The 26,204-nt window shown below is 59.1% G+C and overlaps 1 protein-coding gene across 4 annotated transcripts; it reads left to right on the top strand.

Moving 5' to 3' along the window:
- On the top strand, positions 1-25,838 carry CDK18 (cyclin dependent kinase 18). 4 transcript variants are annotated; one of them, XM_037155392.2, is made up of 16 exons: positions 1-223; positions 15,882-16,031; positions 16,196-16,335; positions 16,930-17,055; positions 17,812-17,868; positions 18,602-18,716; positions 18,900-18,994; positions 19,244-19,306; positions 19,960-20,083; positions 20,182-20,302; positions 20,941-21,038; positions 21,253-21,358; positions 21,457-21,499; positions 22,158-22,248; positions 22,577-22,654; positions 23,271-25,838. In XM_037155392.2, exons 2-16 carry the CDS (start codon positions 15,908-15,910, stop codon positions 23,303-23,305), a joined length of 1,416 nt encoding a protein of 471 aa, XP_037011287.2. In that variant the 5' UTR covers positions 1-223; positions 15,882-15,907; the 3' UTR covers positions 23,306-25,838. The 4 variants fall into 4 exon arrangements, with proteins under 4 accessions (XP_037011287.2, XP_037011284.2, XP_037011285.2 ...); XM_037155389.2 differs by lacking the exon at positions 1-223 and adding an exon at positions 272-302; XM_037155390.2 differs by lacking the exon at positions 1-223 and having other exon boundaries at positions 15,944-16,031; positions 16,204-16,335.
- The last annotated feature ends 366 nt before the right edge of the window (positions 25,839-26,204 follow it).

Genomic DNA, 26,204 nt, shown 5'->3' with positions numbered 1-26,204 from the left:
CCCTCCCCCCTCTGTCCTCTCCCCTACCTTCCTCCACCCCTCCCCTTCTCCCTCCTCCTCCTCCTCCTCCTCCACCACCTTCTCCACCTACTCCAGCTCAGGTTGCAGCTTCTCCGGGGAGCCGCTCACCTTTCGAGAACAGGGCAAGCAGCTCCGAGCCCGGCAGGGACCCCAGCGGGGAGCAGGGCACAGCGCCCGGCACCGCGGCCCCTGAACGCGCGCGGTGAGTCCCGCTGGCTGGGGACCGAGGTGGGGGGCGGTCGGAGCCGGGGGCACCGTGGCGCCGGCAAAACGGAGCAAAGGTAAGCCTGCGGCTCTTAAAGGCGCCGTTGCGTTTGCTGGGGTGGGGGGCAAGGGGTTGTTAGAGACTGCCTGAACGGTGAGGAAGACAGGGGATCGCGAGGCGTGCAGGGGGTGGCAGCAGAGGGGGAGGATGATGCCCCTGCAGGGCCACTCACAAGTCCCAGGTGCTTAGGGAGGAGGGCGACTTTGCATTCTCAGAGCCCCGCGCCCCCCAGGGAGTTTCCATCGGGACTCCTTTGGGCCCCCGGGCTCTGGTCTGAACCCTGGGAAGCAAAGTTTTCCACCTATCCGTGAGCCTGGCGCTTTCTAAGCGCCCCTCCTTCTGGGAAGGGCAAGGGTCAGGAGTGTGCGGTGAGGTCTGCACTGGGAGCTTCCACCCGCGAGGGTGGGGCCAGATCGCCACCTCCAGGGGCTTGCAGGCTCCGGTGAACTTTCCCGAGCTCCAGACTAGGGGCTGGAGGCCGGAGCCCTGGGGTGAAGGTGGAAGGACACCCAGGAATCCCCGTGGGTTCCAGCACTAGGAGCTGGTGGTGGCTGCAGGGAGGCTGAGGGCTGGCATGTGGGAATTGCTGCCCCTTCTCTCTCTGCCCACCCAGGGACCCGGAGGGCCTGTGGCCCCCACCCCGTGGCAGCCACTGGCAAAGGGTGAATGCAGCCACGGGAAAGGGTGGGCTGCCTGTTGGGCTAAGGAGATGAGGCTTGAGGATCTGCTGCAGGCCAGAGGTGCCTAGGTGTGGAGGACGGCACAGACCTCGTGGTGGACAGAGTGGGGCTGTTGAGTCAGTGACTGATTTTCTGGGCTCTGGGGTCGACATCCTGCTGGGCACCAGTGGGGTCTTTCTAATTCTCTCTGAGCCCCTCCCTGAGGCAGGGGTGGGAGCTCTGGGGCTGGGGCAGTGGGCAGCGTGTATCAGCTCCTTAGAACCTTATCCCTACCCTCAGCCCAGCCCTCAGTGGTTCCCCAACTGTGGCCCGGGCCCTGGCTGACTCACTAACACCACCGGCTTGCCCCTCCTGTGTCAGCGTCCTGTGAGGTTCTGAATGCTCGCGTGGCATTTTCCGCTGGGGCTGGGCACACAGCACATTTCTGGACATGGCCTGAAAGGGCAGAAGCCTCGAGAATGCCTGGGATCGGCCCACAGGTGTCCTGGTCCTCAGAGGTCCCCGCCTGGAGCCTGGCCCTGGCAGGGGCTGAGACAACAGTGGCTCAGGGGTAGGGGACTGTGAGCACGACTGCAGGTGAGGCTGGCTCCTGGGTTTGGGTCTGCATCTGGAAGGCCTGCTGAAGACAGAGTCGCCTTGCTGCAGCTGAGCCACTGTCTAGAGCCACCCTGCCCCAGCCACCTCCTGTGTAGCTGGTGAGGCTGTGGGGCTGACCCCCCCCCACCCTGCAACCTCACTGCCCATTAGGTTCCTGGGAGTCTTCCCGCCCACTGCCCACGCCCCTGCAGGAGAATGGAGCCTTTATTCTTCCCAAACTTCCTGGGGTTTCCAGAGCCAGAGTAGGCTTCAGTAAGTCACATCCAATTTCTGAATGCCTTAGCAGCTGCCATTTACCAAGTATCACTCAGCTTTCTGAACTAAGTGTTTTTATCCCCATAGTACAGGCGAGGGGACAGATAGATGCTCCGGGAGACCAGCTTTCCCAAAGTCGCACAGAGGTGGGGCCCAGCCCCCCCGCTCTCAGTCCTTGCTCCACTACAGGAGATCCCAGCATACCCCGCAGTCCTCTGGTTCCACCTCAGGCCTCAGGAGAAGGAAGGATGGGGACGGTGCTCCAAGTGAGAGGCCTCCATGTGTTCTGCGCCAGGCTGAGCCAGCCTCTCCAGGGGTCACAGGAGAGAGGGCACCAGATCTGTGGGACCAGTAGGTTCCTTCTCTGAGATCTCCTGGGATCTGCTTGCCTCATTTGGAAGCCTCCCCTGGGCCTCAAGGACATGAAGCTGCCTTTATGGCTGCACTTGTTTTCTCTGCAGAGCCAGACTGTCCTCTGCCTGTGCCCAGGTACACGCCCCATGCTGCGGTGTGGAGCCTGGCTTGGCTCCTCCCGTCTCTGACCCCAACCGTGCTTCTCCTTTCCCTGGGGACACCCCATTTTGGACTTTTGTTCAGCATCTCTATCTATCCCTCCCTCGATTCCTTCTTTCCTACCCTGAGTTTCAGGCCTAAAGGGCAGGACCTGATGGGATCCAGCTCCAGCGCACGCTAGCTGTGATTCCTGTCTCTGCAGCAGACTCCTGAGCTTCTCCGAGCCTCAGTTTCCTCATCTGTGAAGTGGGGCTCATAATAGGGAGGGTTGTTATGTGAATTAAATGAAAGAATACATAGTGCCTGGCATGTAGCAGATGCTAAGTCACCAGTGGCCGTGCTGTTGGTGGCTACTTGGACCTTGATTCCCTAGCTATGGCCCTGTGCCTGGCTCTGGGGGAGAGACCAAGGCAGGCTTCCCTAATCCCATCAGGCCAGGCTCCTCAACAGTGTCTTTCCTGTTCTTCCAGTTGGGGAGTGGGATTCTGTACAAGAGAATGGGGGGCGGCGTACAGGTTGGATGGAAACCTGCAAGAGGGAACCAGGAATCTGTGCTGTGGGGACTCTGCCCTCCAGCTTCCAGGATGAGTGAGGTCTGCACTGGGAGCTGCAAAACCTACAGCTTCCTCCTCCGAGGGGCCTCTGGCAGGACTTCCTCCCCCTGGGGTAAGAAGACCTCCCTCCCCCAGTACTTAATTAATTGCAGTCCCTGTCACAGCCCTTCCCTCCCCCACCCTGGACCCTTCACCTCCGCCCTCTTGGCATTAGCTGCTGAGGGGACACCTTCCCTTGTCCAGGGGTGGGAGCAGACCAAGGGTAGTCTAGTCTTGTCCTGGTCCCCCCAGCTGTGGACACACACACAGTCCCCACTGGAAGGTTGGGTTCACAGTGGACCAGGTGGAGGGTCTCAAACCCAGTGTCACGGCAGAGCCGGTGGCCGGGCCTGGCAGGAGGCGGTCGGTGGCAAATCAGCAGGTCAGGAAGGGGAGAGCCGTGGCACAGCTCAGCCAGACTTGCTCTTTGAAGGTGAGCTGTCTGCTCCGGAGATCTCCATGGTGGTTCCGTCTGCAGAGGAGGAAGGATCGGGAGGCTTGGCTCTGAGCTGTTAAAGGCCTCTCGTGCTCTCTGATCCCTTGAGTGGCCCTGGTGAGAAGGGACACCCTGGTCTCAGAGACACTGGACAGAACTTTTGAAGGGACAGTGCTGACTCCCGCCCCCGTCTTGGAACGAGATGATAGTCTCATCTCGTGCTTCTGCCTCACCCGACCCACCTTAAAGCCGTCCCTGGAAACAGAGGGGCGGGGTAGACAAGGCCACTCTGCGCCCATGAGGCTGGTGCAGGCGGTCCTCTTTACTTGCTGAGCAAGCATCCCCCGCCAGCTGCGGGAGGAGGCGGGGTCTGGACTTTGGGGTCAGTTCAAGTGCCGCCACTGACATTCAGCGAGCAGTCGCCTGGATGAGGGAACTTGCTGCCCCATGTTCTCTCCGCGTTTGGACAATGAGGAGAGTTGCAGTGTCACTTTGCATGGCTGCGAAGATCCTGTGAGGTAACACCCGCAAGCGCCTGGCTTCCCGTCCGGCCTGCTGTCGCTGGCAGCCACGTCCCACGTTCTCATAGCCTGGGTGCGTGGCCCTGCAGAAAGCAGGGCTCCTGCCCCAGCCTGGGAAGAACCTCCGTTCTTCAACCCTGTCACCCTCCCTCACCCGGAGCGCCCCCTGCATGTCATCCTTGCCGTGAGGCGTCCTGACAAAGCCCCCAGTGAGCTGTCCTCACCCCTTCGGTAAAGAAGCCCCGTTTGTTGCCTCTGGGCATCTCCTCAGGAACCAGGACCACTTCTCTCCTCAGACCCTAACCTCCAGCAAAGGAGGCCCCTGTAGGTTCACCGGACCCAGGAGGGGCGTGGCCGCCCTTCCACGGCTGCCTGTGCCGGCAGGGCACAGGATGAGGCCGGGGAAGGGGTCCCACAGCTGCTTCCCGTTCCTGGTGTGGAGCCCCTGCCGTGGCAGGGCTGGGTGCCACATTCTGAGCTGACACCGGACCTGACCTGGCACCTTCTCTGTGCAAGGCAGCCCTTGAGGGCTGCAGACTCCCCTGGTGGCAGCAGCTGGTGGGCAGAATGCCATGTCAGGGCAGGTGCGGTTCCCTCCAACCCCGGGGAGGCAGGAAGGGCACTGAACTCGAAGTTACAAGCCCTTGGTTCTAGTCTCACCTCTGCCCTTCCAACCCAAGTGGCCGTGGGCAGGTCACTTCCCCTTTCTGAGTCTTGCCTTCTTCACCTGAAAAATGAGGGCGCAGACCAGAGGATTCCTAAAGCCCCACCCAAGACTGCTGGGGTGTGGTTCCGGCTTCTGCTGGTCCCACCAATGAGGGGGGCTGCGTGCTGAGGTCCGGAGAGGGTCTCTGCCTTCTATCCCTCCAAACGCTGGAGCACAGGGGCTTCCCTCCACTGAGGCCTGGGTAGCCGGTTCCTCTGATGGGCAAGGAAACCCTGGAAGGTCTCCTGCCAGTCAGACAGGAGGAGAAAAAGCACCTGCCAAACAGGTGGGTGCTAGATGCTGATGCTGTACAGGTGCCAGAGGCTCGGGCCAGGCTTGGTGAAGCTGTGGCCTGGACCACAGCCAGCCTGTTTTTATCTATCTATCTATCTATCTATCTATCTATATCTTACTTAAAAAAAAGTTTATTTATTCACTTTTAGAGAGGGGGAGGGAGAGAGAGAAACACCAGTTTGTTGTTCCACTTATTTATGCATTTACCAGCTGACTTCTGTATGTGCCCTGACAGGAATCAAACCCACAGCCTTGGCGTATCAGGACAATGCTCTAACCAACTGAGCTACCTAGTCAGGGCCCAAATCCAGCCTATTTTAGTATGGGCCATGAGCTAAGAATGTTTTGTACAGTGTTAAGTGGCTGGGAAAAATCTTCATAGAAGAAAGTAATACTTTGTGACACTTGAAAATTATATAAGATTCCAATTTTCGTGCCCACAAGGAAAGACCTTCCGGGACACAGCCGCACTAGCTGCTCCCCGCGGGCTGTGGGCCGCGGCCACCGGAGCGAACTGTGATGGCTGTGGGGAGCGAGTGGCCCCAACGCCTGAGTGCTGCCGCCTGGCCCGGACTGGGGGTGGGCACCCACCCTGCTCCAGATAACCGTGCTTCTCCCATGGCTTGCACAGAGCAGTTTTGGGGTCTCAATCTAAAAATACTTTCTTTTCACTTAAAAAGCAGTGTTACTTCTTTTAACACACGTAGGGAATGTTTGTGATGGCACTAATTAGATGATGCACATAAGCAAAAGGAAGGTCTTAACATCACCGATAATTCTGTGCCAGGGATAACTACCGTTGGCAACCCAGCATCTGTCTTTCTTGATTATAGACAGAGTTTGTATGTATCTGTTACATGTATGACACTTGTGTATATTTAGAACACATAACAGCTTTTACAAGTTGTATACATCTGTCCTTTTTACCTACAGATGCATCTCAGCCCTGGCTGGTGTAGCTCAGTAGACTGAGTGCGAGCTGCAAACCAAAGGGTCGCCAGTTCGATTCCCAGTCAGGGTACATGACTGGGTTGCAGGCCAGGTCCCAATGGAGGCCACATGAGCAGCAACCACACATTGATGCTTCTCTCCCTCTCTTTCTCCCTCCCTCTCTCTCTCTTTCTAACAATAAATAAAAAAGTAAAATCTTTTTTAAAAAGCCATCTCAAACGGTTTGCAACCCCTGACTGTCCCGGGCCCAGTGGGTGTTGCAGAGAGAAGTGCCAGGCCGGCAGTCGGCCCTGCCTCCGTGAGACTCGGGCTTGGTGGGGCCAGAGTCATGAGCACATGGGTGGTGGTTTCCACCACCGGGGAACATGAGGTCACCAGGAGCCGTGTGTGGAGGTGGAGGAACAAAGGGCCAAAGCGGGAACTCTGGGCAGTGCCGACACTCGGGGACAGGGAGAGGAAGTGAGTCCACCGGACGCCGAGGGAGCACAGAGTAGGAGGAGAAGCGAAGGCCAAGCGAAGGGAGGACAAGGTGTGGAGCCCAGGACAGCGCCTGCCTCCAAGCAGCTAATTGGGAAATTAGAAAGTGACTAGAAGAAACCAGCACCTCCTTCAAGAAGCCTGAGCTCCTGCCCGGCTTCACTCCTGCAAAGTGAAAGATCACTGGTTCGATTCCCAGTCAGGCCACATGTTTGGGTTGTGGGGTTCTGTTCCGGTTGGGGTGTATACAAGGGGCAACTGATTGATGCTGTTTCTCTTACATCATTGTTTCTCTCCCTCTTCTCCTCTCTCTAAAAAATAAATAAGTAAAAAATGAAGCCGAAGCTACAGGCGATAAGTGCCACTGATGGGGGCAGTTAGAGGACAGTTGGCAAACTGGAGATGTCCAGAGGCTTCCTGGAGTGTGCCTTAGAGGCAGAAAGGAGCAGGGAGGTGGTCCAGGCTGAAGCAGTCGCCCGGGCTCAGCCCGGTGCCGGGGAGACCAGCCAGTGTGAGGAGGCGGCTTGCACAGTGTTGGCCAGAGGGTTCTGTCGGAGTGCGGGCAGGGTGGGCTGTGCGGCCAGTGCGGGCCAGTGTGGGCATGGGGCAGTGGAGTATAAATAGGAATGTGGCCAGAGATGCTGGGAAACCCTTCCCTTGGCCCTCCCTGTGCCTGAGACTGAGGGGTCCCCAGGGACACCAGAGTTCGAAGGCCCCTGAAGTTCTGTTGCTAAAGTTGGGCATGGAAAGAAGGCCAGACAGATGTTAACAAGGGCCCCATGACAGGTCCTCGTATCTGGAAGAGGGAAGGCCAAAGAGTGGGTGCACTTGTGCTTTTGATTTCTCCCTCTACTCATTTGTAAAAGATGGTGAGCATGGGCGTCTGTGCTTGCAGACAGGGAGGAAAAGATGTGAGCGCTTTCCTCTGGGGTTTAAGGAAGACCTAAGAAAAGTTTCTGAACTTTGGAACTTTCAAAGCCCTGAGTGGTAGGTGAGGGGCCTATTGGGGGTCTTTAATAAGAGCTGGTAAGAGGAGTAGGGAAGGGTCTCCGGTGCCCAGGAGGTGAGGTGGGCCTTGCCCGGAAGCAGGAAGACGTGGGGGCGGAGGGTGTGCTTCCGCTCTGGTCTGGGAGGTTCTGTGCGTCCGGGACCCCAGCAGACAGAAGGGCGCATGCTTCCATCTTACCACTGGGAAATCCAGAGCCTCCCCGAAGATTGCAGGCCAGCTTTAGCTGGGCTTCCAAAAAAGGTCAAAAAGAAAATACCAGAAGACGATCAGCGTGCCTGTATTTCTTGAGCCTTAGGAAGCCTAAGAGAGTAACAGAGTATCAGGAGGGCCCACAAGAGGGGCTGGAGACCAGGCAGTCAGAGAGTGAGGGGGGGGGGGTCATCTTCAGGGGTCAAGGCCAAAGTCTGAGCTTAGGTAGTGTACTTGACCCGTGAGTTTCTGGGAATCACCCCTGATGGATGGGAGTCCCTGAGGAGGGCCCCAGGGGCCTGCCAGCCTCCCTCCCCACCAGCCCTGGAGGCCTCTACTTGATGTACTCTGGTTGGACTCTCTCATTAGGGTTTTTCCCACCTCTGGTCCATCCGCCACTGCGGTGTGGCACCTGCCAGCCTGACACTTCTGTGGGCCTCATTTAGGAAGTTGCTGCCAAGCAAGAAGCTGCTCCCTCTGCCCCAGTGCACCATTGCCCCACTACCATTGGAGCCCAGAGCTGGCTGGGCAAGAAGGGTTAGGGCATGGCAGAGGCTTCAAGTCCAGTGGGCATCTGATGGCCTCCTCTCGCTCCTCTTGCCTCCAAACAGCTCCTGGACCCAGGAATTCACAGCTTTCGAGTATTCGCTCACTGAACATGCGAGGGTTCGCTCAGTGCCAGGCCCTGCGCGAGGCCCAGTCCTTGCCCTGCACGAGCTCGCAGGCGAACCAGGGGAATGGACGAGTGAACAGGACCGGGAGCCAAGGGCTCCGCTTAGGCCTGTCCAAGCTCTATGGGAGCACAGCGGGGGGCTGGCTGGCTGCAGAAAACAGGAGGGCAGCACCGCAGGGGTTTAGGGAGAGAGGTGTTGTGCCCGGATTGGTCGAGCCTTGAAGATGTGAGCACTTTACTGGCTTTTCCCTAGTCCCTGGCTCGCCACCTTGGTGTCCTGCCCAGAGTCGGGACAGCCAAGGTGGAGCCACACCCCCCCCGGGAGTCCGGGGCTGGTTGGCTTGCTTCAGTGTGTGCAGAAAGTGGGCAGAGCCGGGCCCGCCCCGGGGGTGCTAGCTACAAAGAGTGGCGCTGGCCTGACCAGCAGGTAAACTGAGACACAGGTCCCTGGTAGGCCAGAAGTGCAAGGAAGGGAACCTGCATTTACTGTACGCAGTGTCCTGGAGGTTCAGGCGATTGAAGGTCTGTCCTCAGTGGGCCCAATGTTTATACATCTGTAGAGGAAAGAGTCTGTAACAGGTCGCTATGATATGGCCAAGGTCTAATGCAGCCATTGGTTCACTTGGGCCACAAACACGACCGAGCAGCAGGGAGGTTCCCGACACTGGCGGGATGAAGTTGACCGCTCTTGCCCTGAAGGACGTCACAGTCTAGTTTCGAGTGTGCGCTGGCTGCTCTGGAACCACAGGAGGGAGCGTCTTGCTTCACGTAGAGGAAGCAGGTGGCGTCACATACAGCTTCTCAGGGGAATGACACTTGAACCGAGTTTGGAAGTGGTTTTCCCAAGGAAGGCCAGGCCAAGAAACAGCACGAGCAGGGCTCTGGGGCGCAAGCGCAGTCTCCTCTGCGAACGTCCAGCACGCCCCACAGAACCGGACCCTCCAGGACGGGTGAGGGGTTCGGCAGGAGGCAGGGTCACAGCGCACAAGGCCTGGTCTGCTGGGCCTGAAAGTTTGGACTTTTCCCGAGGGCAGTATTGTACTGAAGGGCTGTGAGCAGGGGAGTGGCTTTGCCAGAGAGCCGCTGAGGAAGTGAAGGCCCGCAGCCGGGTAGCAGTGGGACGGGAGGTTAGGAATTGTTAGGGATTATCCCCGTTCAGCAGACGAGGACACCGAGGTGCAGGTGACCGCCCAGGCTGCAAGTGGCAGAGCTGAGGTTTCTTCTGTGACTCCAGACTTACGAAGAGTCTTGGAGAGCAGGCCTGGATGGCAGGTGGCCCTCACTGTAGGTCATTCCATGGGGGGGGCTTGCTACAGGGGTGGCCCTGTGTCCCAGATGCCTCGTCTCCTGACCATTCTCCCTGTGAGTTAGCCTAGCTTCCTCTTGGAGGCCTTCCCCGCCGGCTTCCCACATTTCACACAGAGGCTGTGGGGATCGTCTCTGAGGTCCATCACTCTGTGCACGGCTTCTGTTCATTGGCAGGATGGCTGCAGGCCTAGCTGTTTGCCTAGATTGTTGCCACCCAGAAGGCCACAGGCTGGCAGCCTCTCTCATCAGGCTGGAGCTGGGGTGGAGCGAGGTCAGCAGTGAGGGCCCACGGCTTCTGCTTCTGCCCTTGCCTCCGGCTTTGGGCAGCCCTGGGGTGACTGGCTTCCCCTGAGGTTCACGAGCTCGGGAAACTGCAGCCTCCAGCTCCCTGCAGGGCAGGGTCAGTTAGAGGGTGAAGGAAGCGATGCTATCTGCAGACTCCCTGCAGGCACGGTTCTCCCAGGGAGGGGGGAGTGTCTGAAGTCTCAGCTCATGACGTCTGCAGACTTAGTCAGCCATGGCCTCTAGTTCTTCTGAAACCTGCTCAAAGCCCCACGTGGCTGAGTGACTGAGGCAAGGGCAGGGAGTGGGCAGCAGAGGATATTACAAGTATCCTGCCTGGTGGTCAGCCTTTGGGACTACGGATCAGACCCCCTGGGCTTCAGAAAGGGGGCAGTTGGAAATTACATCCTTCAGCCCCTGCCTCTGGACCCGCAGAGACTGAGATCTAAAAGAAAATAAAAAGAGGAGTTGAGGAAGCATCTGACATGTACCTGGAACACAGCGCGTGCTCCATGGGCTGTGAAGCAGGCGGCCGTGCCTGCTGTGTCACCGGTGCGAGGCGGGGGATCAAGGAGGTCCTGTGAGTTCGTGCACTTTGGGGGGCACCCAGTGGTCCTGGGGGTTCAGGGGAGCATCTGAAGATCTGAAGCCTGACCTGCATGCAGGGGTGTGGCCTGGCACAGAGCTAGAGTGGTGGGGGGTCGGAGAGCAGAGCCAGAGAGGAGGGCGCCCAGATCTTGAAGGACCTTGAGCGCAGGCTGGGAAGTGGGGCTTCATCCAGGAGGAAGGTAAAGGGGGCTCTGCGCGAGGGTTCGCTGGGGGATCTCCAGGCCTGCTCTGCAGAGGTTAAGAAGTGAAAGTCACCCCCACCCCTCACCAGGGTGCAGCCAAGCTTCTGCGAGGTGGGGGCTGCTGCCAGCTTCCCTGGATAATCTGCCAACCTCCTTCTTGGCCTCGTGATCTCTTGGTCAGGAACCCGCAGGGGTCCCAACCCTAGTGCAGGTGTTAGGTCTGGAGCCTGGCAAAGGTCATCCTGGACAATGTCCCTGCGGGGCCTGCTCTGGGGAGACGTCTCCCCTCCAAGGGCAGGGTGAGATCTGTCCACCAGGAAGCTGGGTCCCCCGGCCTGCGCACACCTCAGTCTGAGTTGGGGAGCCCTGCCTGCCTGGCCTTCCCTTCTGGTGGCTCCGGCTGCCAACGGCGGACCATGTTCCCTGCTTCCCACCCCTCTTCCATGCTGGGATCTCAAAGCACTGACTGTAGGGCTGTGTGGGCGGCTCTGGGGGACGTGGCTGATGAGCTGTGTGCGCAGCCTCTTTTCTGGCAGGTCACATCTGAGCAGACGCTTGAGAGAAGAAAAGTGGAGGAAAGAGCTGACAGTCGCTGGGCATCTCCCTTGTGCTTGTGCTGTGTCCTGTCGGCACACACAGCACGTCCACCCGGACGTCTGCTGGGCACGAGACACTTGCTCCAAACCCTGCTCCTCCCCCCGAACCCACAGCAGCCTCTGCTCTCAGCTCCATTCTTCCTGTTGCTCGGGCCCAAACCCTCAGGGTCCTGCTCAGCTCCCGCCTCGCAGTCCGGAGGCAGTCCTTCCGCAGGTCCCCTAGGCAGACTCCTCCAGAACCCCACCACTTCCCACCCCCACTGCTCCCACGCAGGCTGAGATACCACCACCTCTCTCGGAACCTCTGCGTAGCCTCTGCCCACACAGTCAGTTCTCAACACCGCAGCCAGAGGGAGCCGTTTAAAATCTGCGGTATCACATCACTCATCTGCTTGAACCCACCCAAGTCCCAAGGGGCCCCAGTGTGGTCTGTTGTGCTTGGTGCCTCCTTTCCAGCCACACAGGCACTTCTCTCCAGTTCTCACTTCTGCCTCAGGGCCTCTGCTCCTGCTGCTCCCCTGCTGACCTGCTTCCCCGGATTCCCCATGACCAGCTTCCTCCCCAGGCCTACTTGGGACTTTTCCAAGAAGACGTCACCTCCTCGGGGAGGCCTTCCTAACTATCCTGTTTAACATTACCATCCCCCTCCCCCCTCCGTGCTTTATTTCCTCCACTGCACTTGCCACCACCCAACACTGCATATTTTATGAACTTGGTTGTCCATGCTGCCCCTCCCCACCTTGTTAAAACGCAAGTACTGTGAAGGCAGGAATGAACCATCCGTTCTGTTCACAAGACTCTCAGGGTCAGTAATGCTTCTTGGTACATAGTAGCTGTTCAATAAATAATTGTCAAATGAATGACCGGAGCCAAAGTGAAGAGATTACAGAACTTCCTCACCATCAGAGAGCCTGCTAGTGGCAGCACCAGAATCTAAACCTGGGTTTGTCTGGCTTCTAATTCGGAGTGAGGGTGGAGCGAACCTGGAGGAGAACGGAGCGCTTACAGCCCCGGCCACCGGGAGGGGCAGGTGGGGGCCTTTCCAGCTAGGAGAAGAAAGGAGTGAGGTGGTCTCTGAGTCTGCGCAGAGCCACTCCAGGAAATTGCTGTGTGATTCTGAGCAAGTCAGCTCCCCTCTCCGAGCCTCAGCGTCCCCGAGGGCCAGCGAGGGGCTGGAGTGGGGATCTGTAAGCTAAGGTTCCAGGAGTCCAGCCCGTTCTTGCTGGGGGCACAGTGGCCTCTGGGCAAGTGGCAGTTTCCTCCTGGCCTGAGTCCTCCTTCCTCCTGTGCCATCCACTTCTCTGGTGCCAGCAGGAAGTTCTGGGTGGGCCAGTGTGTGCCTGGGAGGAGGTGACAGGAGGCAGGCTGAGGACTTTTTGGACTTACCTGGGCAAGGGGCAGGAAGAAGGCCCACTGAGCAGTCTGCCTGGCCACCCACAGCTCCGGAGAGGGCCGCACCGCCCCACACCCACACCACCCGACCAGGCCGGCAGCCCCGGACGTCCATCTCCCTCTTCCCCTGGCACCAGTTGCACGGGGACAGCCCCAGATGGCTCTCTGGCCTGGGGACAAAGGCCACACTGTGCCCAGCCCTGGGGTGGCTTCAGGCTGGGTCACACTGAGCCCTTCTGTCCCCATATGGGGGTGGGGGCAGACGGCACAAGGTGACAGGTCATTTTCCCATCTCCCTTCCCCCTTGACCCCCTAATCTGAGGAGCTGACTCTCCCAAGGGCAAAGTGACAGAGGCATCTGTGTCTTGAGCTCTGGGACAACAGGCCATTCACTGCCCCGGCTGCCCTGTCACACCCAAGGCCCCGCTGGGCTCAATGCCCTGATTGTCCCCTGCAGAGAGAGGCAGCTACTCTTGGCTGTGGTCACCACCCCTGCCACTTGCCTCCTGTCACCAGCCGGAAGTCTGTCCCCACACCGGACCTCCATCGGGCCTACACCACTGACAGCCACTTCCTCCTGGTCTCTCCTCAGGCCAGTGGAGACCAGCTGGTCCCCAGCCCTCTGTACTGCCCAGCCCCACATTCCCGCTTGAGTCAGCTGTCCCCGGTTTCACCCTCCTTCTGGCTCCCTGTCTCACCATCCCCTGCCCTGCCCAACCCAGCTGGTGGCTCCTTGCTTCTAACTGAACATGAAGACAGCAGGTACGGGCTAGGTCTCCTTGTGCCTGCAGGAATTGGAGGCCTCTCCCCCAAAAGGCTTTCAATGAGCTCCCCCGACCCTCCTACACGGGCAAGAGCAAGGGCATGAGATTGATGGTGGCTACTGGTGGATTGCTGAGTCACAGGCCCATCGCTCCATCCCCTAAATCTCAGGCTGCAGGACAGCTTTACGGGGGGCTCCTGTTGTTAGAAGCGGGCATGGCTGACCCCTCTTAGTAGAGCTCAGAGCTCAGGGAGCCTAGGGCCTGGCTCCGCCCACCCCCCCATGGATCATCCTGATTGAGCCTCGGCTGTCAGTTTGTGCCAGGCAGACATTTCCTTCCCTTCTTGGGGGCTCTCCTGCACCTCCCCAGCTCCGAGGAGTCCCCATCTCAGCAAGTGTGGCAGCCCAGAAACCTGGACAGATCCCTCTCCCTTACCTGGACCTCAGATGCTTCCCTACTGTGGCTCCCTGTCCATATCGTTGGGGACGCTTTTTAGTTTTTGTGTTTTGTGTATGTCTTTTAACCTTCACCCGAGGACACGCTTACTGATTTTGGAGAGAGGGAGAGCGGGAACATCGGTCAGTGGCCTCCTGCACGTGCCCTGGACACCAGGCCTGCAGCCCAGGCCTGTTTACTGACCAGGAATCAAACCCATGATTTTGTGGTTTGCAGGACGATGCCCCAACCAACCGAACCACAGTGGCCCGGGCTGGGGATTGTTTTAAAACCTGCATTTTCCCAGTTGCCATCCTCAGAGCCTCAGTTCTAGAGTCTGAGGGTGAGACCCAGGAACCTGAATTTTTTACAAAACATGCTGGTGCTGCTGATGTTCCGCCAACATTGTAAACAGTTGACCCATGTACAGGGGACACCTCCACCGTCCTGTGACACTGGGAGGTGTGGTTCCACAGGGAGGGCGTGTCTGTGTCCCTTGTCACTGGAACTCGTGTGACCCCTCTATTACGGTGCCCCCCACCCTGGGTTGGCCACACACAGAGTTCGAGAGGGAAGGCTGCTGCAGGAATGAGCTCCCAGGTGGGGCGTCGGGGAAGTGCACCTTCCCACCTGAAGAGGCTTTGCGAGCCCTGAGCTCCTCGAACAGGGACCACGCTTCACTCACCACTGCAACCACAGTGCCTAACACAGTGCCTGGCCCATGGTAGGTCCTCGGTCCTTGTTTGCAGAGCCAAACTGAGTGAGACTTCAGGGCCCACTGACAGGGAGGCTTAGCTGGCAGGGCAGAGCCAAAGCCTGCATTCTGAGAGGTGCAATCCTGAGGTCGCAAGTGTCCGGTCTCAGGGCTCAGGAACTGGGTCCAAACTTAGGTGCTTTGGGGGCAGCCAGGAACATTCAGGGTCCTTTCTGGCTGAGGACAGAGGATGTGATCATTAAGCAAAGCAAACATGTTACTGACCCATAATCCCTTAAACCAGAGGATTCAGGAGGTGCCTGGTTGCCTTGGCAACTGGGCAGTGGCCAGTGACAGTGCTGAGAGCATCTTCTGGAATAGGCTGTAGCTGGTGCGTGGGTAAAAGCTGGGAGAGAGTACAGGGTGGCCCTTCCCATCACAGAAATGGCCCTGGTGCCTTCTTGGCAGGTGAGGGTGGGGCCCTTGTGGGACCTCTGGGACCCAGCCCCACTGTAGATGGGTGGGTGGGGGGGTGGGCAGAGCAGGATGAGAAGGCAGCTGCAGTGGGAGCTTAGGAAATGATAGAGGGGAGGAGGGACAGCCCTGGTCTGGGTTTTCAGGGCAGGACGGAGAAGGAAGGGTCCGTGAGAAGACTGGGATGCACAAGTCTCATTGGGAGGCCAGCGGGGTGTCCCCTCAGAGGGCAAGAGGGTTGAGGAGCTGAAGGGAGAGAACCCCTTTTGGCTGGGGAAGAGCCCAGAGGGTGAGCAGAGAGGCCTGCCCTTCCCCCACTGTTTTCTCCCAGTCCCTCTGTTTCCAGCCAACTTCTATGTTTCCCCGGAGACCTTCAGCTGACCCTGACCTCCCAAATTTCAGCTGGAGAGATGAGGCTGGGCCAGCTCAAATGCACACCCCTCCTCCCTCGTCCTTTTCCTCTTATTTCTGTTTCCTGGTGACCCAGGACAAGCCGGAGAGGGACCTCCGGGTATTGGTAGTAGATGAGATGGGGTTTGGACCACTCTCTGTCCCACTGATGCTTAGCTTCTAGGCCTCAATTAGTGAGGCTTACTGGCTGCTGACATGTCCAAGCTCGTGCACCCAACTTGGTAAAGAGCTGCTGGCCAGAGGGCCACCTGGTTCTGGTGCCCTCCCTGCCACGCAGGCTTCCTTGTCACTTCATGCTGCTATTATGAGCAATCCTTTGTGGGTTTGGCCCATCCATGTGGAGTATTTCCCTGGGGCAGGGAGTCCTGGGGGCACTCCCAGTGTGGCAGAGGGTTGGGACCTCCCCTCCGGGAGCTCAGACTCTGGCTGCTCAGTGCGGGGTGGCAGAGCTTGCTGGGAAGATGGAGTCTAAGGTCTGGAATTCACTTTTGGGGTTGACTGGCCCCCCATTGTCTTGTTCTCATGGCTGGCTCTTCTCACTTCTCCCTTCTCAGGGCCCTCTGCCTGGTCCCTGCTGATCATGAATAAGGTGAAGAACTTTAAGCGCCGCTTCTCCCTGTCCGTGCCCCGCACCGAGACCATTGAGGAGTCCTTGACTGAGTTCACAGAGCAGTTCACCCAGCTGCACAACCAGCGCAATGAGGGTGAGGGCTGGGGCCTCCAACCACGGCATCGCCCCAAAGCCCCTCCTCGCCCTCCTCCACCACACCTTCACTGTGGTCTTGTGGGAGGATGGAGGGAGGACACAGATCTCCCCTCCCCTTGGGGCAGGGGGGCAGGGTGGGGAGCTGATGCCTCTCCCTCACAGACCTGCAGCTCGGTCCTCTTGGCAGAGACCCCCAGCCAGACCCCAGCCCCTTCTCTCCCACGGACAGCGGGGAGGAGACCGGGCAGCCGTCCCCTGGAATGCACTGCCGGAGGCAGAACCAGCGCCGCTTCTCCATGGAGGTGAGGGCTTGGGCTCCATCCTGTGGATGTGGCAGTACGCACCCCCTACTGTGTGCCCAGAAGGGTGGTGGCCTGGGAACCAGACTTCATGGGTTCAGGTTCCAGCTCAGCCATTGATTATCTCTGTGACCTTGAGGAAAGGTTTTCAACCTCTGTATACCAGAGTCTCCTTGTGTTAAAATGGTCATTGTGAAGGTTAAGTGGATTAATATATGCCAAGTGCCTGGAACATTCCTGCTGCATAGCAAGGGCTGGACAACGTGACCGTTGTTCTTATGACCCATATGTGTGCACCCAAGTATGTGAAAGGTGTGCTTCCAGAATCATGCTGTCTGCAGGCATCAGTCTGCAGATGGTGATACTGCTGGCCCAGAAAGGGGGCGGGGCCTCCAAAGGTCACACAGCACCCAGCCCACCAGGTGTTCATGTATGTCTTTGAGCACATCATTGTGAGGCTGTGAGCATATGGCTGAGCCCTGCCGGGTGGCTCTACAGGGAAAGTGAGAGGGTGAGAGGGTGAGAGGCCAGGGTCCCCGCAGCACTAGCTACCCTGGAGCAAACACTGGTGTCCACGTCTCACCCCGACCACTGCAGGACGTCAGTAAGAGGCTCTCTTTGCCCATGGACATCCGCTTGCCCCAAGAATTCCTGCAGAAGCTACAGCTGGAGAGCCCAGACCTTCCCAAACCGCTCAGCCGCAGGTCCCGCCGAGCATCCCTGGTGAGTCCCAGGATGAACACGTATCAGCCCTGCAGCGGGTTCTGGGAAGTTCCTGAGTGTCTGGTGCCACCTGCTGGTCACAGCAGATCCACATAGACCTGTGTCCTTGGTCAACATCCACTCCATAGATGGATCTCACCAGGGCTGGGGCTGACCCCTAAGGCTCCTCTGTGCCCCGGGGTCTCCAGCAGGGTGAGATCAATAGACCAGCTGGTACATGCTGCCCATTCCTGGCTGCCTGTCAGGTTCCTTGGGAACATCTTCCAAAACACAGACTCCAGTCCCCATTCCAGATACCCACTATGTCAGACTCTCTGGGTGGTAGGGCCCAGGAATCCGTATTGTTAAGGGTTGGGTGTCGCTGAGCTAGAGGAGGTACGCTGATGAGAGAGGCTATTGGGGTGGTGGGTTCTGAACTGGACATCGAGAGAAAAGACAGTTCCTGGAGCTAGTAGCCTGAACAAGATGGAGACAGACCAGGGGAGGTGTGCTGAGGCCTCCCCAGGCGCTAGGGCCCTGGGCTCCACCCTCCCTGCTGCTGCCAGGGCAGGAAGCAACTCCCACCTGCAAGGGCTTCCTCCTGCACCACAGGGACGAGGGGGAGGAGAAGAGGAAGGACGTGTGGCTGTCCTCACCCCTGCCAGCCTCAGTTGTTCCTTCTTCCTGGGGCGGCCTCAATTCCTGTCCTCTCGGAATCTGGAGTCTCAGGGCTGCTGGGGCTTCAAGCTCACAGGACCCTGTCTCTTCCTCTCTCAGTCAGATATTGGCTTTGGGAAACTGGAAACGTACGTGAAACTGGACAAACTGGGGGAGGTAAGAGGCTGGGTTTGGTCTTCTCAGGGTGGCCAGGCAGGCTGGCTAGGAGGAGGACGGGTCTCCCCCACCCCTCCCGGCGCCTGCCCCACAGGGGTGCCGATCGTGGCTGTCCGGCCGGGCTCAGTCTTTGGCGGGTGCTGAGGTGGGCCCAGGTCCTGGCAGGGTATGAGAATGGAGTTGTCCGTGGGTCCTGGGCAGGATCCAGGCTTTTTTCCCCACAAGTATTTCTTGTCTGAGTTCGAATCCCAGCTCTACTATTTCCTAGCTTGGTGACCTTGGGCACATGATGTCACCTCTCTGCACCTGCCTGCCTGCCTTTGTCAAATGGAGCTCGTATCTGTTCCCCCTTAAGAGTTATGTGGATTGAAGAGGTTCCTGTAATAAGCTTTTGTACAGCAAACACTTAGTGCCTGGGTGTAGTTCAGTACTGTTAGCATCTGTAGTCACTGCTTCAGGCTTTCTGCCGGAGGTGGGGGTGGGCAAAGGTATACAGAGGGGAGGAAGAAGGCCCTTTCCCTACACATAAACATCAACCACAGGAAGAACCAACTGGCATTATAACAGAGGGGCAGCTGGCCTGGGAGGAGTTAGGGACAGCTTCACAGAGAAATAAAGGGAAGAGAAGGGGGAAGGGCCCTCCAACTGAAGTCACAGTCGCAGCAGAGGCACAAAGCGCTGGACAGAGGAGAGCTGGACCTGAGTGTGGCTGGGGCTCCGGCTGCTTTCCCAGGGCACCTACGCCACAGTCTTCAAAGGGCGCAGCAAGCTGACGGAGAACCTCGTGGCCCTAAAGGAGATCCGGCTGGAGCACGAGGAGGGGGCACCATGCACAGCAATCCGCGAGGGTACAGCACCCTAGGGTCCCCAACTCCTGAGCACCCCTGGGAGGAGGGGCTCATTGGCTGGAGCCCCAGTGGGAGCCCGGGGTGGAGGCCACTGTAGGAGTCGGGTCAGGGGCCGACCTCAGGAAGAGAGGGCACGAGGGGCACGTGGGGCCCCGGGAACCCAGCGGGCCTGTCTCCCCACAGTGTCTCTATTGAAGAACCTGAAGCACGCCAATATCGTCACCCTGCATGACCTCATCCACACGGAGCGGTCGCTCACCCTGGTGTTTGAGTACCTGGTGAGTTGGGACCTTCTTCCCCTTGTGGTGGTGGTGGGGTGGCAAGGGCGAGGGAGGTGGGGGGTGCCCCAGGCCGTGCTCTAAAGTCAGGTTCTCAGATATTTCCCAATAGGAGTGGGCCCAGCCCCAGGCCTAGGGGCAGCTTGGAGCCAGGGACCTGTCCCATCCCTGGGCTTGGGCCGTACCCAGGGAGGGGCTTGCCGCCAGGGGTCAGCACAGGCCATGGCTGAGCTGGGCTCTGTGTTCCAGGACAGCGACCTGAAGCAGTATCTGGACCACTGTGGAAACCTCATGAGCATGCACAACGTCAGGGTGAGGGACCCCACACATTTAGGCCCCTGTCTATCTCAGCACCCACCTGTTCTCAAGTCCAGTGTGGGAACTCACTCTCACCACCAGGGACCCGCTGCTGCAGTTGCTTAGACCTTCCATGCCGGACGGAGGGAAGGAGGGTGCCGTCCAGAGAGGGCCAGGCCCGGCCTTACCCTGCCACACAGACATGTACCCCCAGCCACCCCCTAGCTGTGGATGCAATATAACCCCCCAACTCTGAGCATCAGCTTTCCCATCTGTCACATGAGAGCCTCAGTTACCTGCTGGGATGAGGCAGGCCTTTGGGGAAGCTCAGGAGGATGAATGGTCTCTGGCGTGCCCCAGAGTCCAGCACACGCACCGCCTCGGGGTGGTCTCCCCTGCCGTTCGTGGCCCTCAGCTCCCCGGCTAGACAACCGGCTGTTCTCCCCCGTCCTTCTCACCTCCTCTGCACACCTGGTGCCCTCCCCTCTGGACGGGGCTCCCTGGGCTGATGGGGCTGCAGTGTGGGCAAGGCAGCTCTCTAGGTACCTCACCCCTGCCCAGTCCCTGTCCTCATCCGAGTCCCAGCCGTGGGGCAGAGGGGCAGGGTCTCCCAGATGGGACATGTTCCCACCTTACACTGCTCCCCTTTCTCTTTCCTCCTGCCTCAGATTTTCATGTTTCAGCTGCTCCGGGGCCTTGCCTACTGCCACCGCCGCAAGATACTGCACAGGGACCTGAAACCCCAGAACCTGCTCATCAACGAGAGGGGGGAGCTGAAGCTGGCTGACTTTGGTGAGGACCGGAGCCCCCGGGGCCCGGTGGGGGTTGGACGGTCTCCTCAGAATGGGGTGCTGCTGTGAGGAGAGGTTCAGTGCCCTGTCTGTCCCTAGGCTTGGCCCGGGCCAAGTCAGTCCCCACGAAGACCTACTCCAACGAGGTGGTGACTCTGTGGTACAGGCCCCCCGACGTGCTGCTGGGCTCCACAGAGTACTCCACCCCCATCGACATGTGGTGAGTGAGCGTCACGGGGCCCGGGGCAGGGGGACCTTCCACACCCCAGACTCCCCGCCGCTGCCCGAGTCCCCCTGTGAAGGGCAGCCTCGCCTCCTGTGACCAGAAGCGATGCGCAGCCTGTGGGACTGGCTGTTGGAGGATGAAGTCTGAACCACACTGGGGTCTCCTGTCTCTAAATAGACCCCCCAAGGTGTGCTTGTGAAATATGCCCCATGGGGTTACGGAAGGGCACAGGAGGCCTCCACAGTGAATATGACGGCCCTTCCCCAAGCATCGGTCCTACTGAAAGTTTTGGAAAGCGAAAATGGGCATTGTTTATTGTTGTAGGATGAGTTTTAAAACTGAGGCACAGGTTCCGATGAGGGGCCCCTGCGCCCTGGGCCAGGCTGCTTAGAGACCTGTCACAGAGTGAAAGGGGAGCGGTCAGAGCGTCCTAGAGCCCAGAGATGCCCCCCAGAGAGGGGCTTCAGTGGGGGGCTTGGCTGTGCTAGGAGCCCCTGCTGTCCTGGGCCCCCACCCCGGTGCCAGGACTTGTTGGAGCCGCCGTGGGGCGGGGCGTCGCAGTGGAGCAGCCCTCAGAAGGGAGGGCGCAAGGAGGCCCAGCCTGACGCGCCCCTGCCCCTTGCTCCCCGCAGGGGCGTGGGCTGCATTCACTACGAGATGGCCACAGGGAGGCCCCTCTTCCCGGGCTCCACAGTCAAGGAGGAGCTGCACCTCATCTTTCGACTCCTGGGTCAGTCTCCTGCGCTCCCCCAAAATGGCCACCAGGGGCGTCAGAACTCCGTCTAGCCCTGGTGCATAAAGGGACTGGGAAGAGCAGCTGCACCTGTGGCCTTGGCCATTTTCTGCCTCACACTGCACGCCTCCCAGTAGCCTCCCAGTAGCCTCCCAGTCGCTCTTGGCCCTGGCTCCTTACCATACCTCCCCACCCCCTTCTGTCTCCCCAGGGACCCCTGTAGAAGAGACATGGCCTGGCGTGATGGGCCTGTCCGAGTTCCGTGCCTATAACTTCCCCCGGTACCTCCCCCAGCCACTCATCAGCCACGCTCCCAGGTAGCCTGCCTCCCCACACCTTTCCTGCAAAGTGGCCACCCACCACACCCTCCCCACCCCGCCCAGGCCAGGCCTGTGCCAGCTCCTTCCTCCTGCAGGTTGGACTCTGATGGCATCAACCTCCTGACCAGCCTTCTCCTGGTGAGTGCGCCCTCAGCTGGATCCAGGAACGGGCACCAAAGACCGCTGAGGCCCTCATACCCCACTCTGGCCTTCTGCCCACCTCTGTGCTCATGCTCACAAGTCCGAACTGCCCCCCACTCCTTATCCTCCACCCCACCCCCACCCAGGCCCAGAGGAGCGCCAGTCTCCCCAGATTTGGAGTGGATACACTCTGAATTCGAACCGCCGTTCAAACCCACTCACTAGCTTGGGCAAAGCTACAGAACTTTTCTGTGCTTCAGGGTCCTCGATGGCCAAGTGGAATTAATCATCCATATTTTATAAGATGGCAGCGAGGCTAAATTGAGGTTGTAGAACACACTTCATATGGGGCATGGTGTGGTGGAAGCACACCACAGAGGATGCCTGTTGGTCTCCCATAGTGGTATTACTGTTATTCACGGTATGGCTGTGGTTGCTTTAGCATCTGCATTTCTGTCTCGATAGGAGGTTACTCTTCTGAAGCCCCGTGTCTAGTTTTCTCCTGGTGGGAGCAGGCACAGTGGACCCCAGGGGCTTCTCGGCTTAGACTCGGGCCCCTCCATATTGGCCATTTAACTTAGCATAGCAGTAGCGCTTCCCATAAAGGTCCCTGCAGCCCCCTAGCCGGGACCCAACAGACCCCTGTGCTTTTCAGTATGAATCGAAGAGTCGCATATCAGCAGAGGCAGCCCTGAATCACCCCTACTTCCAGTCTCTGGGAGAGCAGGTGCACCAGCTCGAAGACAGTGAGTATCGGGGAGGTTGGGGGAGGGAGCAAGGCCACCCCAGAACCAGGAAAGGTGGCAGCAGGTGTGAGTGGAAGAACTGTAGCAAAAAGGCCAGAGGCCCTTGGTCCAGCTGTTGCAGCCTTGGGCACAGGGCTTCCCCTCCTTGGGTTCTCATTTGTGATTAAGAGGCCAAACTGTGGCTCTGAGTTTCTGCCTGAAAAGCCTAGTTAGCTGCTCCTGGCTAGTCCTAACTGAAGGGGTTCCCCAGCCATGGGGGGCCACAGGCCCGAGGAGCAGGGCCGGCTCCACTCAGTTCTCTCCCTGCCTTCTTCCTCTCTCACTGTAGCCGCCTCCATCTTCTCCCTGAAGGAGATCCAGCTCCAGAAGGACCCAGGCTACCGGGGCCTGGCCTTTCAGCAGCCAGGTAGGGCCTTGTGCCTCCACCACTGCCCCTTGTTACAGAAGGCCAGGACAGACAGAGGAACAGAGATGGGGCCCAGCGGCCCCTCGTGTGATGAGAGATCAGCATGGCCTTCCTTCCGGGGGCTCGTGGGGAGCAGGGAAGGGGCGGGTTTCCCTATCTCTGGCTCAGGCTTCCTCCTCTAGTGTCTCCCTCCTCAACCCCCACCATAGACAGAACCGGGCTGCATCCGACAAAGCCCTGATGAAGGTACATGCTCTGGTGTGTTCTCTGCAAGTCCTGAGCTCTCTGAGTAGCCTGCACCCTGCAGGAACTGTACTGTGCACATAACCAGCTGATGGCCTTGGAAGTGTCAGGCAGTTTCCACGCATCGTCTCACTGAATCCTTAGGACCCCTTGAAGTTGGTACTGTTAGTGTTCCCCAGCCAGTGAAGCTGAGGCTGTGCGTGGTTAAGACACGACTTCATGCAGCTCCTAAGTAGCCGAGCCAGGGCCGGAATCCAGGACTGACCAGCTTCCGGGCACGTGCTCGTGCTCACTCCAGCCGCAGCCCTGGAGCATGCCCTCCCCCAGGCCCAGCCTCCTCCCTGCAGTCCCTCTCGTCCCCTCTTTTCTCCAGGTCGAGGGAAGAACCGGCGACAAAGCATCTTCTGAGCTGTGCCCACCCGACTGCGGCTCGCGGGATGAGAGGTCTCGCCAACCACAATTGCAGGCAGGAGGGGGCTTCCATGGCCCTCAGAGGACCCAGAAATGAGGGCTAAGGCCGGCCCAGAAGATGTCTTGCTGGCCACAGCTGTGTCCTGACCCTGCTTCCCACATGACTCCCCAGCGGGCCTTTGCCTGGACAGCAACCTCTCCATGACCTGCCCTGGGAGGAGGTGAGGGGGGGAGAGAGGGACCTTGGACTCTTTCCCACCCTGAAGTCCTCGTCATCTGCATGGGATCCACAGGCACAGGAGAACCCAGCTGCCGGGCTGAGCACTGTGCCCTGGACACGGGCACCACCACGCCTCCCTCAGGGGCCCCCCTGTCTCACCAGTTTGGTCGAGCCCCTTATGGGAACCTCGGAGCCCACACACCTTTCACCTTCTTCCCCTCTGAGAGCAGGAAGCAATGTGGCACCTTTTCCAGAACCTTGGAATCCTTGGTACCAGTGTGTGTGCCAAAGCCCGCCCCCCGCCTGAGGAGCTGGTATCCCTGGAACAACAGGGGAACGGCAGCCCCCCCCACTCCCAGTCATCACCCCGTCCTGTTCACGCTCCCCACCCCTTGCTGGAGCCCCCCCATGCTGCCGGGTTCCCAGCCGAGCCCGGAGGTGGCTGGTTCGGCCAGCTGCACTCCTGCACCTCCGCCGCCCTGCCCGTCTCCCTGGCCTGAATGGGGCTGCCTGAAGGTGGTGGGTGGAGAGCACTCGCTGCCCTTGGAGCTCTGGCCCCGGCTCCTGCCTGTCCACCCTTCCCGAGAGCGGCTCCTGCTTATCACGCCCGAGTGCTGATAAGCCAGCCCTGGGCCGGGGTCCTGAGGACAGCACCCAGATAGGCAGGGTCACCCTGACATTGGTGCCAGCCTGGCCTCGGCTCTTTAGGGCCCGCACAGCCTCCCCTGTCCCCTCCTTTCCAGCCCATGTGGCCCTGTCCTTGCCGCACCCAGTCCTGGCACCAGCCTCCCCGAAGGGTGGTCACGAGAAGGCAGGTGTAAATGCCACAGTGACGTAGAGGAAAGTGGGATGGGACAGACAGGCTTGGGTCCTGAGAGCCCTGCCCCAGGGGGCTAGGAGTGTGAGGGGCTTTGGCCCCTGAAGAAGGCACTCCTTGGCACCCCTTCGGAGCCTGTTGTGCCCCCAGGGCGCCTCCACACTTGGCTGAGTCTTGAACAGCCAGGCCGGGCGGGGGCCAGGCCCGACCCGTCCGTACCAGTCGGCCCAGCCCCACCCCTCAGCCCGAGGAGCAGCCCCGGAGGGTCTTGGCCTTTGTGTCCCTCCACTTCTCATTCAGGGTACTGTGAATGTCCTGTGACTCAGCCAAAGACAGGTGACATATTTAATTTATGTACTGAAAGGAGCAGGCATTCGCATGCAGAAAAGCTGAATTTGACAGATTAATGCCAAAGATGGAGGCCTTCTCCGGGTCTTAGGATGCGGGTAGGCTTGTGTGTGTGTGTGTGTGTATGTGTGTGTATAAAGTGCAGAGAGAGTTAGATTTGTGTGTGTCTCTGAACCTACCTGGGCTGTGGGAGGGGTGCCCTCCACCCCCTACTGTATTTTGGATGCTGCTCCGTTTAGGACAGGAAGTCGACTCTGGGTGTTGTGGGTGGGCGAGGAGGAGGCCTGCATCCGGCCTTGGCCCAGGTGGTGCCTGAGGCCAGGATGGTGAAGACGGAGTCCGGGGAGGGGTCTGCAGTTCTGTCTGCTGTAACCAGCCCTTGTTCTTCCCCATCCAAGTGGCTCCCTGACTTCTTGGGAGGGAGGAAGATTCAAGAGGGTTGACATAGTGGATGGCCAAGGCCAGGGCAGCAAAACTAGGTCTAAACCTCACAGTGATTCTGGGCCATCTGGACTCCATGTCCCCAGGGCTGCCCAGACCACCTCTTACCCCGAGTCTGCCCTCAGCCTCCTCTCACACACATCTCCCACAGTCCTCGGCACCCTGCTCAGTCCCCAGCTCCGTGTCTGGGTGTGTTCTCCCGAGACCACCCAGAGAATGGGAGGCTCCTGAGCCACTCCTGACCTCCCTGTTCAGTGAGCTCATCTGGGGTGGCTGCTTTGTGGAGGAGGAAGCTAGTACTGAGAGGTGGGCGATGTCTCCCAAGGCCCTAGAAGGAAGGAGCGGACAAGGACTTGGTGCTCAGGCCACCAGGTCATCAGCCTAGACCTCCCCATCCTTTTGAAGACAGGCAGTCTCCAAACTGTAGGACACTCTGTGCTCCATGAGAGGGCAGGGGCCAAGAGACACAAGGGTGGGAGTCAGAGCCAGGCCTTATAAGCTGAGTCTGGAAGGAGAATGGATGGGACCTGATGTTCATGAAACTCCGTGCAATGTACCAGTCCATGTGTAGAGGCGTCTCCTGAGCCTCACAATGGTCCCATTTCTCCCCCCTTCACAGGTGAGAACAGTGAGGTTCCCAGCCTTAAAAGACATGTCTGGGGTGACGTAGTAAATCAGAATCCCAGGTCTGTCTGCCATCCCAGCCCTTGGTCCTCAGGGAGGGATGGGGGGGGGGGGGGGGGCAGGTACAGCATGGAATCCTAGGAACCTGGGCAACCAGGGTAGGATCCAGGGAAGACCCTGCTTTGCAAGACCACCACTGAGTTATAGGCAGTAGCCAGCCACCAGTTCGCAGAGGCCCCTGCCCTTTTAAGAGTCTTCCTTGGAGGCCACTGATCTTGCTGTCTCAGCTTCAGGCCTTTGCTGAGGCTCACGTGGGTTGGGGGACTTAAGAAGCACTCTTTTGAGTTTCTGCCCTAGAAGCCTGGGGGGCTCAGCTGGACAGGCTCGTACTATGTAGTTAGTGCTCAAAAGCCTTCAGTGGGAAAATGAAGGTTTCAGAGAAGGAA

This window comes from Artibeus jamaicensis, unplaced genomic scaffold (genome assembly GCF_021234435.1).
Source record: "Artibeus jamaicensis isolate MK-2021 breed Jamaican fruit bat unplaced genomic scaffold, CSHL_Jam_final contig_475, whole genome shotgun sequence".
Taxonomy (NCBI): Eukaryota; Metazoa; Chordata; class Mammalia; order Chiroptera; family Phyllostomidae; genus Artibeus; species Artibeus jamaicensis.
This window is presented reverse-complemented; position numbering and strand designations above follow the sequence as displayed.